The 15,632-nt window shown below is 37.7% G+C and overlaps 1 protein-coding gene across 6 annotated transcripts in view; it reads right to left on the reverse strand.

Moving 5' to 3' along the window:
• Positions 1-5,583: 5,583 nt before the first annotated feature.
• The window catches only part of ATE1 (arginyltransferase 1), a 181,783-nt gene continuing 171,734 nt past the window's right edge, over positions 5,584-15,632 (reverse strand). For all 6 annotated transcript variants that reach the window (XM_004428140.3, XM_014785809.2, XM_014785808.2 and 3 more), the window contains one exon: positions 5,584-9,897. In XM_004428140.3, the coding sequence (XP_004428197.1) occupies positions 9,719-9,897 (179 nt within the window). In that variant the 3' untranslated portion in view covers positions 5,584-9,718. The remainder of the gene's footprint in view (positions 9,898-15,632) is intronic.

A 15,632-nucleotide genomic window follows, 5' to 3' on the forward strand; every position in this document is an offset into this window, starting at 1 on the left:
CCACTTCCACCGGGGCTCTCGGCGCAGTAGCTGGAACGTGACCTGTAAACAGAGCGGTTCTGACAATGCTCAGGAAACGGCTCCGCTGGCCCCCGTGTCAAATCGCGTTGGCCCAGGAGCCGGGCACACAGCTCCACACACAACAGAATTCACTCTTAATCAGGCTGGTGAAAATTACTATTAATATATAAGTATTCTCTTTTTGGTAAAAGCTACAAATCTATTTCCAAGTCTCATCTTCCACCTCACGTTTTCTTTCCCACTCAGGCAGCATTCCACAGTCCTACATAATGTCACCACCACTTTTCCATCCTAACAAATGTGCTCTTGATTTTCTGACCTATTTGACAATGCTCTTCAGCTAACCTGTGACTCTGTGAAAAGCCAATTTTAAGATGTAATGCCTCCTGCAGAATTTGCCTTCATGCAGAAGAACAATGTAGGAGAAGGACGAAGAAAAGCAGGAACAGTTGGGGGCAAGATGAGAACAGTCCAGTCATTATCAGTTAAACTGTAACTGGATATGGCAGCCTGCTGCGCAGAGCAATCAGCAGAGCCCACGAAAGGCTGCTGGTTTTCCAGATATCCTGTTGTTTAGTTTTGTCTCAAACAAAACAAATAAAAATGTGCATAATTGTACCAGGCCTCGAAATCCATTTTATTCTCCCATTATACCAAGGAAATGCTGAATGGTGGCACCACTGGAGTGAGGCTCTCTCCGTGGGTTCCTATGAATAATTGTTTATCCACATTCTAATAGAGAAAGACAGCCATTAGAAAGTTTTTACCCTTCCAACAGTAGAGCGTCCTTTGTGAACAGCCATTTAAAATGGATTCTAATTCCATGGTCTTGAAGACCTGTTCCAACATTGTGAATTTTGCAGATAACTAATTTATCCAGTAATAGAATCTTTTTATCACTTTACCAATTTTGAATGGGAATATTTAAAATGGATTATACATTTTCCTATATTAGACTGAATGTACTTTAACCATTTCCTGGACAATTCGGCATTGTCACGACCAGTGTCAACTACAACTGGCCTTAAACTGTTCGGTGCTCAGGGGCTGTTGAGATGTTTAGGGTTCTATGCCTTGGATTAGCAGGGCTTACTCTTTCTTTTTTAACATTTGGTTAAAACTTTATTACCTTTCTTTTTGCTGACCTCTGCTTTGGGCAAGGTGTAATGGGATGAAGACCAGTGGAGTAGCAAGGCAGCAGGCTAAGCTTTCTACATGGGCGAATCTCACCGACTCCTACCAGCTGGGCCCCAGCCTGTCCAACTCACCACTGCTGATGTGGAAGCTGAGGTCTGCTGACCTTGTGCCCTTGCCCAAGGTCACACAATTAGTAAATGATCCTGGGACTTGAATGCAGTCCGGCTTGCCTGTAGAGTCCGGGTTGCCCTCCCTTTTGTTAACTTAGAAGGATCTGGTTGCTAGTGGAAGTGGGCAGGTTGCTCTAGGTGTGATGTCAGCACTACCCCGCAACAGTCCTTCACAGTCCTTTTTCCCTCCCAAGTCCAGACTACCAGCACAGCTGTCCATGGGCGCAGTGTTGTATGTCGGTCGTGCATACGGCAAGAGCTGGCCAGATGAAGTGCACTCTTCCATTAACATGTCATTTCTAGTTCACTTGATCCTTTTACTTTGGCACCAAAAATTTCTTCTCCTTATGCCTCATGGCCCAAATGGCTTTCCCACGAGTAGGGTATGAGCTTTTGTGCCTGGATTCAAGCCCATTTTAGCTGCTAAGAGGCAAGTTGATTTCTTTCCTTTTTTTTGTTACTTTCTACTCCATTTACGTTCCAGATGGTGAAGTGGCTAGATAAGCAACCTGCAGATAAGTGAGGCCCACGACTCATCATCACTCACCGATAACGCTGACATCTCACAGTTTCCCTATCTTGACGAAGGCAATAAAGGAGGACTAGAAATGAAGGATGCTTGGGTTCTAACAAGCTGAAACTGTTCTCCAGATTTTTTCTTCTAAACTTGGTTCCTTTATTTCCAAACTCTCCCAACAGAAACTTTGGTGACATTTTCAGAAATATTAACTACCTCAAGCATGAACCACCAGTTGTTGTAGATGCAGAACTTCTAATTACACACAGTTGGCCACACACTGATGTTTTTCTGGCCTTCTTAATAAAAGAGCAGATGGAACAGTATTAAGCAAACCACAATGTGTCTCTCAAGGACAGGTAGCAAACCAGGGAGGCTAGAGATAGCAATTCTTAACCGCTGTGGACGCTGTCCCTCACACTGTGCAGAGCTCCCAGCGGCCAAGACCGCCCTCGGAGGCTCCTCCGGCTCTCTCGCTACCACCAGCTCTGCTCACCGGTGTCTGCAACCAATTTTGGTGCAGCGAGCCCAGACTAACTTCTCTGTATCTAAATAACATGCCTCTAGTGAATTCTGTAAGATCTCCGTATTGAGGACATCGATATGTAATTTTGGTGAGAAGTAGGCTGTACTAGGAAAAAAACAGTAATCAAAATTATCCTTAAAAACACAATAATAAAGGAATAAAATTTTTTTTAAAAGCAGAGGTGTAAATCAACCTAATCTCTCTTCTGGACTGACTGACTCATGAGGTAACCACCAGCTGTATGTTAAATAGCATGCGAGGTGTTGTAATGATTTATTTTTCCCACTTTTCCTTTTGCAAAGTTAGGTCACTGCGTGTTTTGGGGTAGACTTCTTTTGAGATGCATTTATATTCTTTTATTGCTATAGATTCAGAGATTTTTATTGATAAATTTATAATTTTTTTTCTATTTGATCAAAATAAACATGTAACTAGAACATCTAGAAACCTGACAGAAAATTCAAGATGCAATATTAAAATGGATATCATAAAATAGGAGGAATCCTGTATAAATAGTTCTGAATTAATCTTTCATTCAAATTGTTCTTTAAAGAAACATCATCTCTGTACATAGTTTAACTTTAAATCATAATGACATGGCACTTATCTTAAAAAATTGACACAGCCCCATGGTAATTCACACATATGCACGGCTGCACTTAACTCAAAGATGGAACTAGACTGCTCAATGGAAATTACGAGAAACCAGAAAGTGTCAAAATAAGTTGCCCTAAATGTTCTGCTGTAATAGTTCCATGGTATTTTGCCATACAGAAACCTAAAAAATGTATCAAACCATGACATGTTTTAGTTTTTCTAAACTGCCTTACTGCAGCACTAATAATAGAACCTTCTACAATGGTGGAAGTGTCCACTATGTGCACTCGTCCAATATGGCAGCTCTTCTGGGTTGAATTGTGTCCCCCTGGAAGATATGCTGAAGTCCTAACCCCAGGTGCCTGTGAATGTGACCTTATCTGGAATTAGGGTCTTTGCAGGTGTATTGAGGTCATATTGGATTAGGGTGGGCCCTAAATCCAGTATGACTGGTGTCCTTCTAAGATGAGAAGATGACACAGAGAAACAGACACAGGGAAGACAGCCATGTGAACGTGGAGACAGAGACTGGGGATGATGCAGCTGCTAGCCAAGGAACACCAAGGCTTTCCTGCAACTACCAGAAGCCGCAAGGGGTAAGGCAGGATTCTCCCTGGATCCATCAGAGGGAGCGTGGCCCTGCCAACACCTTGATTTAGGACTTCTAGCCTCCAGAACTGGTAGAGAATAAATTCCTGTTGTTTTAAGCCACTCAGGTGGTGGTAACTTGTTATGGCAGCCCCAGGAAACTAATACGGTAGCCACGAGCCACACGTGGCTACTGAGCATTTGAAATGTGGGCTAGTGAGGCTGAGGAACTAAATTTTAATTAAATTGAATAGACACATGTGCCTACTGGCTACCTTATTGGAAACGGTAGCTTTATCAGTCTGCATGACTTCTACAACAGTCTTATAAATCCAAATCCTTTATCAAGGGTGAGTGAAAACTGAGATTCTTTGAATGAAAACAGAATAAATCATACTGTTACTAGCAAGCTTTAATTAAGTATATGATCTTTCTGTCTATATATGTACATATAATCTTTGCTCTACTGGTCAATAAAATAACATCAGCCATAGTTAGCTTCCAAATTATAGTCTGGCTATCTTCCAATATTTTAAAATATGCTGGAAAAGTACATAGAACTGTACCCATACCACTGAGAGCCTTAAGCTCTGAATTCACAAACCTAAAATGCTGTTTTCCTTGTTGCATGATCGAAAAGCTCCATTAGCTGAGAGATGCTATTCAGATTCACTGAATACTGAATTAACAAAGTGCAATGAATTGGACTTCATGAAGTATTCATGAGTTCTCATTTAACGCTAATTAAAAAAAAAAAGGCCTATGTTAAATGATTTTAAGACCCTGGCACAGACTGACAAAAGCATGAAAAATGAAGGTTCAGAGGAAAACATGATCCAAAATCACACAGTTGAATTATGCAAGTTAGGAGCACAATAATTATACCTACATTTATACCTTTTTGGTAATGTCTCTAGTTTGCAACATATAAATAAATAGATAAAATTTAAAAACCTCTTTTTGCACACCAGTGTTAATCAAACTGTAATGATCAAAGAAACAAAGATTTTTGTGCTAGTCACTAATAGTCTGCTTTATGCATGCCAGACAAGTGAAGGCTGTTTCTCTCTCCTCCTCCAGGATGGCTGAAACATTTACTTTTGAGTGCCATATTAAAGGGTAATTAACTATTAAAAATCACAAATACTACATACCATTAAGATTTGCTATGTTAGATTTTTGTTTTGTTTTGTTCTGTTTTAACAGCATTTCTATTTGGAACTGCTTCTTCATATTGCAGGTGAAGAGATGTGATGAGGAAATCAAGCTATTAAAATCTGCAAGCTATTTGGAAGCTCTAAAAGAAAAAATTCGGCATGCAAAACATTATTCAACAACTTTAATTCTTGGTCTAACTGAAACAGTTAAAATATTTTCTGGATAGGACTAGATTGACGATACCAACTGTGACAACCAACTGGTTATGAAAATGCACTTTTACTTAGAATTAAATCCTAAAATAAATAGCCAATGTATTTTTAAAAGTAAAAAACTTAGCTAAAATAATAGTGGTATGGTTACCCACTCTTTCCAGGTACCCATTTTAAAGATCTTTGTTCTATAAACAATCAATGAATCAAAACCTTAATAAGACATTTTCTAACTGGAAATTTTAGATGTGTGAAAACTGTGAAAATAGTAGTATAGGTCTCCCAGAAAATATTTAGTTGAGGGACGATGAGAGGAGAGGCACTAAGTTGTAAAAGCTACACATTTTCTGAACCTTCAAGTAAGGACCAAGTTCCTACTGTCCAGTGAAAGGCAAAGGGAAGCAAGAAATAAGGAATGAGAACAATGTTACCAAAGTGTTACAAAGAACTGATAAAAAACATGAATGTTGCTCAATTACAACTCCTATTACCCATAAGGAGGGGCTAAAGTCTTAAGCCTCCTTTCTCAAAAGATAATAGACACAGTGGAATATTATGCAGCCATTAAAACAATTATATTTTTCCTCATTTTTCATGTTCACAATATACTAAGATGTTCAAATATATTAAATAGATAAAGAAATATGAAACAGTATACATGGCATGATTCCATTTTTATTTAAAAAATAAAACAAAACATATACTTTCATGTAGGCAGAAAACAGTTTAAAAGGATATACACCAAAACGTGAACGGCAGTGATGGTAGTAGTACTGGTGATAGCATTATAAGTGATTTTTATTTTCTTTGGTATCTTTTTCTATATTGCCTAAATGTTTTCTGGTGAACACTGAATATTTCAAATAAGAAAAACAACAAACCTATTTCCATTCTGGAAAAAAAAGTCAGTGGGAAGTATAATTAATATTTAAATCATTTGGAAAATAGGATTCATTTTATCATAAAACTACCAGGATCCTATTTTATTGTAAAAAAGACAAAACACTTGTAAGTGTATTCCATAAATATACTGTGGACTATTATGAATGATTAAAGCACACTTTGCTTTATGAGATATTTATGAAAATTTCTCTGTAAACTAAGTTTTTAAGAGAAATTATATTCGAGTTTGTTACTTAAATCTTATTTCGAATCCCTTTGGGTAAAAGAATGTCTATTCCCTAATTCATCACCAGACATTTTGCTTAAAGTGAGATTTATTTTACTTTTATTTATTCCCGAGAAAGGAATCCATCATGGTTTGATTTAAGTAACCAAATGATCTGGAATTCAATTATCGAAAATTAAATATTATGATTCATATAACCAATGTTTTACCTCTGTTTTCTGCATATTCATTACAGGTAAAATGTACTCAAGAATTTAAAAGACAAGGACATACATCTTTTAAGCACTGACCAGCAAGAGCCACTGCAGATAGAAACAGCTTTATTTTTTTCCATTCAAGCTTTATCAAATGGCCTGTTCAAAAAGCATATACAAGAGCAAAAAGTATCACATACAATCAAACTTGTTTTGCCTTACAGTCACTGGTTTCCTTTTGGAAAAGAATACACATTTGAGTAACTTCTACTTCAAACATTTCCCAATTGTTTCCACTTAATTTCCTTATTTTCTTCAACGTTAGTAGATACATTTTAGGTAACTGGTCATCATATTCTTTCTCATCTTTATTCATACTGAAATAATATAAAGCCTATAAAATCAACCCATATACTGTTCAGAAATCTGAAAAGCTTCATTTATATAATAGATTCTGATATGTTAAGAAACCACACACAACTGATATTTTGCAAAATGGATAAAAAATAGGATAAGCTATCTGAAAGCAAACACAAATAGTAATATTTTCTTATCTAAATAATTTTAATCAAATGAATAATATGTTCATCTGATAATAGCCTCTATCTTTCAGAATATAAAAAAAGTGCTCAGATTATATTTAAAAAAAAATAAGATAATGAAAATCTCACAGAACTGAAATAATTTAAATAAAGATGGTAGCATGGGGAATCTCTACATTTTTGCTCCCAAGACAAGGAGGTAGGTGTGAATTTATCTGAAATCAGGAAGAGACTGCAACACTAAGATTGTAATGCAAAGCTCCAGCCTTGAAAAGAAATAAACTGTCTCTGAAGGGTTCTCATATGTCTTTCTTTAGATGAAAGCCATTAACATAAAATCAGATTTCTCAGCTAGGTTGCCCGTCAACTGACAAAGCCAGGCCACTCTCTTTGACTGTCCTTTCCTAGCCCACTATCAATATTCACTCAGCTAGGGCTCAAAAGAACAAACAATTGTCTTTTGAAGACACTTTGCTCACTAGGATCAATATACTATCTACTCTCAAAAAAACAACGCATGAATATAGCAACCGAGTAGAAGAATCTTCATGCCCAACTAGATCTGGAGCTTCACTGGAGCTAACCTAGAATGCCACCCACCCTCAGGGACAGCACCACGGTTCCCACAGGGGAGTTATTAATCATTTTCCTCTGAAGGAACCCTAAACTGAATTCTGCAAGAAGAAACAAGAAATGTAGTAAGATGTAAGATTCAAGTTTTCTCTTCATTTGATACTCACGAGTTGTGATCTTTATGAAGACCATTCTACATGCTCATCACCAAGGGAAAGTAAGTGGAATGGAGCTGGTGACATCAACCTGGACATTTGAAATGCCAAGAGTACCAAGCACTGACCTACTCTATTACTTTAATAATACTGAGATCACTCTCAACACTTCTGAAAGCCTATTCTGAAATTTCTTTCAAAATTCAGGTATATAAGTCCATAACTTATTGTTGAGGAAACAAAACAGCATGTAGAGTATAATTCTATTTACATTAAAATTATGTGTGTGTGTGTGTGTGTGTGTATAACAATTTTCTCCTTCTCTGGTATGGTAGGATTTCAGATTATTTTAATTTCTTACTTATACTTTTCTTAATGTGCTAATTGCTTACAGTGAGTATCATTTTTGTAATCATAAAAAAATTAAGCTATCTTCATTTTAGAGGGGAAAAAGGGAAAATGGTCTATAGATTCTGAAGGCAGTTCTAAATAAGAGTCTACCAAATGCTCTTGGGAAACTACCTGGAAGGACAAAATTCCAAAAGAATGCAAAATCCACACTATCAGAGAAGATGGCTTTGCTCAGTACTTTCCCCAGTTAGCAAAGCACCTGCACGTGGCAGGTGTTGCACACATACACACTCTCTGAATGAATAAATACACAGTTTACTTGGATGTTAAATTTCTAGACATTTATTTTTAAAACGATTGTTATGTATGATCCTTTTATTGTAGATAGCTGAAATTATTTTCTAATGTTTTATCTAAATTCAGTGCGTTTAGGAGAAAAGTTTAAAATCAGTAGTGGGATTCAAACTATTAAGTTTTATAATATGGTTTTAAAAAAGATCAATCAACAGAAAATAGAAAAATGGGCAAAATGGGGAATGAAAAGGACTCAGTGGCCAAGCAGCTGGCAACAGAAGATGGAGATCAGCTGAGAAAGAGCACAAGAAAGGAACCCTCCTCCATTCTTCCCCATCTCCAACACAACTCAAGTCTAACGATGAACTGACACATCTGATTCTCCTCCTTCCTCTCAGCACAGTGCCTGCCTCCTTGACGGTGGTGGACAAGGGACATTTGCTGAATGGGTGAAGGACCAAACAAAAGAAAGAGAGAGGGAAAGAAGAGGCTAGCCTCTGCTTCAAATTACTAAGTGTAGCATCTCCTCTCTGACTCCCAAATCAAAGGGCAAGAAATGGCCTGTTTCACCTCACGCCCTGAAAGAGGTCGAATTAAATGTCATTTGTAGCAGAGCTATAAAAGCAGTCAGATATCAACTAATTTTTAATCAGTAACCAAAGACAAGTGTCCTGAGTTCTAAGGAATGAAAAATTAGTGTATATTTAATTTTGATGGGGCTTAGGTCAAGGCAGGAGCCAACATTTTCCTTAAAAAACTCAATTTCTTAAGATTTTTAGAAACAGGGCAAATAATATAAGATACAACTAGGGTAATCACATATTTTATTGTCCATACTGGGATACTTTTGAGAGTAAAAGGGAGTACTAATAATAATTATTCTAAGAAAAATAATCACGCCAAGACAACAGACATGAATAGGACTGTCCTGGTAAACAGATGTCCCATGTTAACATGACATCCTTTTTCTAATGTTTGTGTTTTCTTTTTTTGAGTTTTCTATTAAACTACATAATATAACATTTGGCAATAATTTAACATGGAACACTCAGTAACAGCACGCTAATTTGTGTATGTTCTCTAGAAAAGAAGACATTTTCTAAGTGATGAAACAGACTTCCCACCTTCTTCCCCACACTTCAGGTTTTTTGCTTAAACTAATGTTTTAAGTAGATCTGAGGAAACAGTCTGTTTTAATTTCTGTAACAGAACAAAAAGCACAACTGTGATTTAAATCACTTATGATTCACTTATTAATTTTACTTTCCAAAATATTAACAAGAGAAGTTTACCATATCTTGTTCATAAAACAAACTTCCAAAATGATAAACTCCAATTGTGAGGCTAGGTTATAACACATTTTTAAAATCTTTAGTCATGAGATTCTCACAATACATTGCCACAAAATATTTTAGAAAAGCCATGTAACAGTTAAAATAAAAAAGTCTAATTTGTGTATGGTTACGGAATTTCCCCAGGGTAATGAACCTGTACCGTGGCACATATCATCAGCACAACGCAGGAGCGCCTGGGCAGAGGGTGAGCCGAGCTGTTTCAGTTTCTGAACAGCAGCATCCGTTCGGAACACGTCTGCCCTACCAGGCGGGCGTACTGCAGCACAGTGGCCTCCTCGCTCGGGTCTTTCTGTTGCTTCTTATAAACGCCATAAGGCATTATGGCTTTCTTGTAAAGCACCTGCAGTCGGTCAGGTTCCTTACTGCGACCTTCATCCACTGCAGTAACAAAAGTACTGATTAAAAAAGTCACATATCAAACTACTTTTCATTTCCTAATTTAAAAATACTTATTTTGAAATGTAAAAATTATGTATTAAGATGTCCTCTTGAGCAATATCTTCAAATGAGGGCAGCATTAATATTAAGACTAACTTGAATACGTTAAATAACAAATGCCTTGCTGAAAGGAAATAAATTCCCTCCTCAGAGCTGAAACATCAGGGAGAGAAAGAATTACATGCAATTAAAAAACTGGCCTTTGACGCCTTTATTATTTTCTCATACATGATCAAGTTTACAACTCTCCAGCATCTGTCCTCAGTCTGATGTAAATTTATCTTGCCTCTCCCCAAGCTAACAGGCTCTCTGCAACGAGGCCTTCTGCGGACCCGGCAGTGCTGGCCGACTTGAGCTGGTCAGGTCTGGGCAATGGGCTCGCATGTTCTGTGGGCGGGGGCAGATTCTCACAGCTTTCACGGAGGGCATGGAGGAGACGGCTAGTGGCTGCCACTATCAGCTCTCCTCTTCCTCCACATAAAAGAACCCCTGGTTTTCAGCAGGGCACACAGGTCACCCAGAGGAAAGCCTGTTTCCCAGCCCTCCTTGCAGCCGGGCGTGGCCAAGTGCGGGCCCATAGGAGACAAGTAGAAGTGTTTTGTGGTAGTTCCCAGGAATCTTTTAAAAGGACAGCTGGCCTATGCCCTTTGCCTCTTTCGTTTTTCAACCCTTCCTTCATTCTGCTGCCTGGAACATGGACGTCATGGCAAAAGCTCTAACCTCTATCTTGGAGATTGAGGTTAAGAGTTCTCCCTCAGTTCAGCAAAAACAAAAGCTAGAAGGAACCTGGGTACCTGAGGACTTTGTGGAACATAGCTGCCTTATAAGCCCTGGACTGCCTATGTCTAGAATTTCACATAAGACAGAAATAAAATATCTTGTTGACGCCAAATTATTTTAGGTTTCTATTATTGGCAGTTGTTCCTAATCCTAACTAATATAGAGAACAATGTTACAATATATACTAAAATGTATGTTTTTTTAATCATTGACTTAGCAAGCCCACTTCTAAGAATCATCCTACAGCTGTGGTTCTCAACCCTGACTACACATGGGAATCATCTGAGGAGCTTTTAAAAAATACCCAAGTCTGGGGCCGGCCCCGTGGCTTGGTGGTTAAGTGAGCGCGCTCCACTGCTGGCGACCCGAGTTCGGATCCCGGGCTCCCACCGGCGCGCTGCTTCTCCGGCCATGCTGAGGCCGCGTCCCACATACAGCAACTAGAAGGATGTGCAACTATGACATACAACTATCTACTGGGGCTTTGGGGGGAAAAAATAAATAAATAAAATCTTAAAATCTTAAAAAAAAATACCCAAGTCTGGGGGCCAGCCCTGTGGCGTAGTGGTTAAGTTCACATGCTCTGCTTTGGTGGCCTGGGGTTTACAAGTTCGAATCCCAGGCGCAGACCTACGCACCAATTAGCAAGCCATGCTGTGGCAGGCGTCCAACATATAAAGTAGAGGAAGATGGGCATGGATATTAGCCCAGAGCCAATCTTCCTCAGCAAAAAGAGGAGGATTGGCAACAGAGGTTAGCTCAGGGCCAATCTTCCTCACACACACACAAAAAGTAGGTACAGTATAAACAATTGTTCTTTTTATTACAAGCTTAGTGTATGCATGGGAGAAAATCTGGACACACACTGACCTGTTAAGACTACGCATCTCTCACTGTTCCCTTTCCTAGAACTGCCTCGCCCACCTTCTTCCTTCATCAGATCACTTTAAATGCCAGCTCCTCAGAGGGCCTCCCTCCCTACTCTCCCTTGTTCTCTCGCATCTTCCTTCACAGCACTTTCCACACCTGACATATATATTTACTTACTGCCTGTTTCCCTTTCCACTAGGAAGTGCTATGAGAATGAAAACAAATAAAAAATCATGACTGTTCTGCCCACTAATATTTCCCCACCGTCTTGTACAATGCTTGACACAGTGGGTGCTCCATAAATATTTGCTGAATGAATGAACAAATCTATCTCTGGGGGCAGTATTATAAGAGATTTTCACATTGTGGGACACGGGGACACACACACACACACACACACACATCATTTTTTGGATTTTCTATAATTAGCATAAGGCTTTTATAATTTTAAAAAGTTGTTTTTAAGGTTGATTTAGGCATTTTATTTCTTTGCTAAATTTGCATCTTCTGAAAATGAAAAGTGGAAATGCTAGTTTCCTTTTCTACAAATCAAAAGAATTGTTTTCAATTTCTTAGGGTCTTTCACCTATAAACGTCTTTCTTCACGCCAATAATCAACTTTTTACAAAAGAATCACTATAAATTAAACATTTTATTGGATGCCCACCTCATGATGATTTGATTACTTAAGTTGGATTACATCTCTCATTATTTTGTAATGGAAGCAACAAATATAAAACATTTATTCTTCCTCAACTGATGTTGTTTTCTCTATGGGATATTTGTTAATTAATCAGGATACATCATCCAAGATCAGTTTCAGAAAAGAGAGAAGTAACACTATTCTTCTAATATCTAAAAGAGAAAGAGAGATCCCATTGTATGGACTCGTCTCACAGGCTAGCCAATCTCAATCACCTTATGAGAAAGTGAGTTAGAGCATTCCAAAACTGACCGCACTCGATGCCTGTTTAGAAATTTTTAATGGGGGGATGCCAGCTCATCATGTACTATTATCCAAAAAGAAGTTCCACAGTGTCAGAGAAGACCACGTTCTTCCACTCAGAACCCAGCTCGGGAAGGTATGGAGGGATGAGAAGAAAGGGAACACCAAGGACGGCAGCCAGAGGGTCCTCACACCCCCAGAAGTGAATGCCAGTATAGTTCGAGATTTTCACTTGACCCAGGACATATTCAGAAGAGGTCAGCTGAAGAAGGATAGAAATGGCAGGAGAAGGGATCTCCTCAGCACTGCTGTTTTATCCCCAGCACTGTTCCTGGGCCTGCGTGCCCTCAGCTCCATTCCCCGCCTTCTGCTCTGCTCTGTGCTGCAGGAGGCTGGAGCCGGGGGAGACAGAAGCCAGGACGTTCTCCCCAAAACCTCTCCTCTCTTTTCCTTGGCTCTGCTTTTTGGCAGCAGCTCCAGCTGCTCTTGAAGTTGTCAAGGTTCCAGCTTCTGTTGGTGGCCCTGGCCCCCTTTTTCTCTGCAGCCCAAGGGTGGCAGCGGCTTCCTGCTGGTGCTAATCTCTGGGTCGCCTCTCTGTGCCTCGTTCTGCTCTTAGCAACACCACCACCTGTTCTCAGCAATGCCCTGCATTAAGTGTTCTCTGCTGCAAATACCTGAAGTGGTCCTGGTGTTCCTGGTCAGACACACCAACTTCAAAACACTGTTGTTGTTTGTCCCTTACACATTACTTTATCCAGCTGAAGCAGAAAATCCACTTATAAAACAACTGAATATTGAACATTTACTAGGTTACCACATCCCTCACTAGGGTAAGTGATAAGCGAAGGAAAAGGCAGCAAACTGGTTTCTGCTGTCAATTTCAATATTTTAATGTATGCATATTGCAACGCAGACAACTATCTCCATTACCTGGCTATAAAGGCTACTAGCAGGAGGAAGGTAGATTCAAGTGTGTGTAGAGTCTAATACACATAGAAAACCAGTAAAGATCAGTGAGAACAGCAAAGAAGAGAAGCAAGAATACTGGCCAAGTTGCACAAAATCTTCTAAATTTAAAACTTTGGATTTTTTAAATTGGAATTTTAAGGTATGACTATATTTAACTATACAGAACGATGTTTAACTGTTTAAATCTTTATCCTAAAATATTATAGGACAGACATACTTTAAGATTTGAATGAATGGAACACCCCAGAAAATAAAAACATAAAATTTGATATGCTATCATCTTATTTTATCTAGAATGAAATGCCACCCTCTAATTTCTATTCTTTTCTAGTATGACATATAAAAATAGATTAGGAAAAACCCACCATTATGTATAATTTACATGAACTATTTTAAAGTGTACTCCTCCTACAGAGTAGGAAATTTTGTATTGTTTCATTTGTCAAAATATATACTTCATTTCTATTTATTAAGATGACAGGAAAAGCTTTAAAATTATATGCATATCAAATTTGGGGCAAATACTACAATCTACAAGTTTCAAACACTGAATTCCAAACCAGCTTGTGATGCTGCTGATCTCTAGTGTTTAACACATTTATATAATTAAGTCTCATAAAATCTCTCAATTAATTTATAGCATTTTTAGAGAGCCTTACAGCATAGAAATCAATCAAGTTCAATAATTCTTTTTACTCCAAATACTTTTGAGTGTTTGTTCTGGATCAAGTAGTCAAATGCATAATATACTTATAAAGTAGATATCAACTAGCTATTCACTTTTTAACATCATAAATAATTACAAAACAGTGGCGATTTTAAAATCCTCTCCTCATTCTCTTCAATGTTAATGTGTCATTCGTGTCATTTGTGTCATTTGAAGACACAAATATATTTGGTCTTAGTGTTCAAATACTTCAGAAATTCATGGGGTTGCTATTAAGGTTATTGTTTAATATTCCAAATAATGTGGTACTAATTTTATCACCAACTCACCAGATTACGCTGAGACTTAATTTAAACTTTTAATTAATTTATTGAAATACAAATTAGTTTTCTTAATTGCCCCAAATTCTTTAATTTTCCCATTATCACACCTGACTATAAAAAAGGCACTGAACATCATACAGATAAAAAGTAGCACTAAACAGTATCTTTTCCCACCTAAATAAACTTAATTTGCAACTCAAGCTTAGAACGTAAATTTAGAATTCTGCTTACCCAAAGATGCCAAAGATGTCAACCTAAAAATGCCAGTACTTTAGAAAAAGGGAACACAAACCAAAAAGACATGTAGTAAGAGAAATGAAGATACACTATAAATTTTTCAAAACTTGATATTTCAATAACTTGAACTAACTCAACAAATTTCCTGGGAATTAGTCATCAATGAAATTACTGAATATTCAATAAAAAGCACATTAATTTTTTATTTTATACCTTTATAAAAGTAATGCTTATTGTAAAAACTCAAAAAATATAGAAATAAACAAATAGAGAGTGATCTTAGCCCCCATATATAATCCTTTCTCCTACCATTCTCCTCTTCGTCCCACCAAACTTCCATCCGAGTTACCAGTGTTGAACAATTTCGTAAGATGCATTTAAATATTTGGATACAAAGTTTCGGATCTCATTCTAGCTATACCTTAAATTAAGGCCAAATCAATCACCCTTTCAATGGGTATATTGTATTAACTTCAGAAACCACTGATTATTTTATAGGTAAAATAAAGTTCTGTTTTCTGGGCTTAACAGTCTACAGTTTTACAATCATTAGTTATGTTCGCAACATAAGCAGATTCTGCTTCTTAGCACATTCTGTATAAGTATTAAAACCAATTTAAAAATTAAACAAGAAAAATTCTACCAGATACTTAAGACACCGAAAATAAATTAGTTATTTTAATTTATTTACTAAAGTAAAAAAATGCATCCCAAATCCTCAAAAAACCCTTTTTTAATCATTTTGTATTGCTTGCCTGATAAATGTCACCAGCGTTTGTACATAGGTAACCCATACAGCACAAAAGGCCTCTTCTTGAGAGGACCATGAAGATACTAGAAAAATAAGCCAATCTGAGAATAAAGATCATTTGCAATCTCATCT

This window comes from Ceratotherium simum, chromosome 6 (assembly GCF_057802395.1).
Source record: "Ceratotherium simum simum isolate JZ-2026a chromosome 6, ASM5780239v1, whole genome shotgun sequence".
NCBI classification, from domain to species: domain Eukaryota; kingdom Metazoa; phylum Chordata; class Mammalia; order Perissodactyla; family Rhinocerotidae; genus Ceratotherium; species Ceratotherium simum.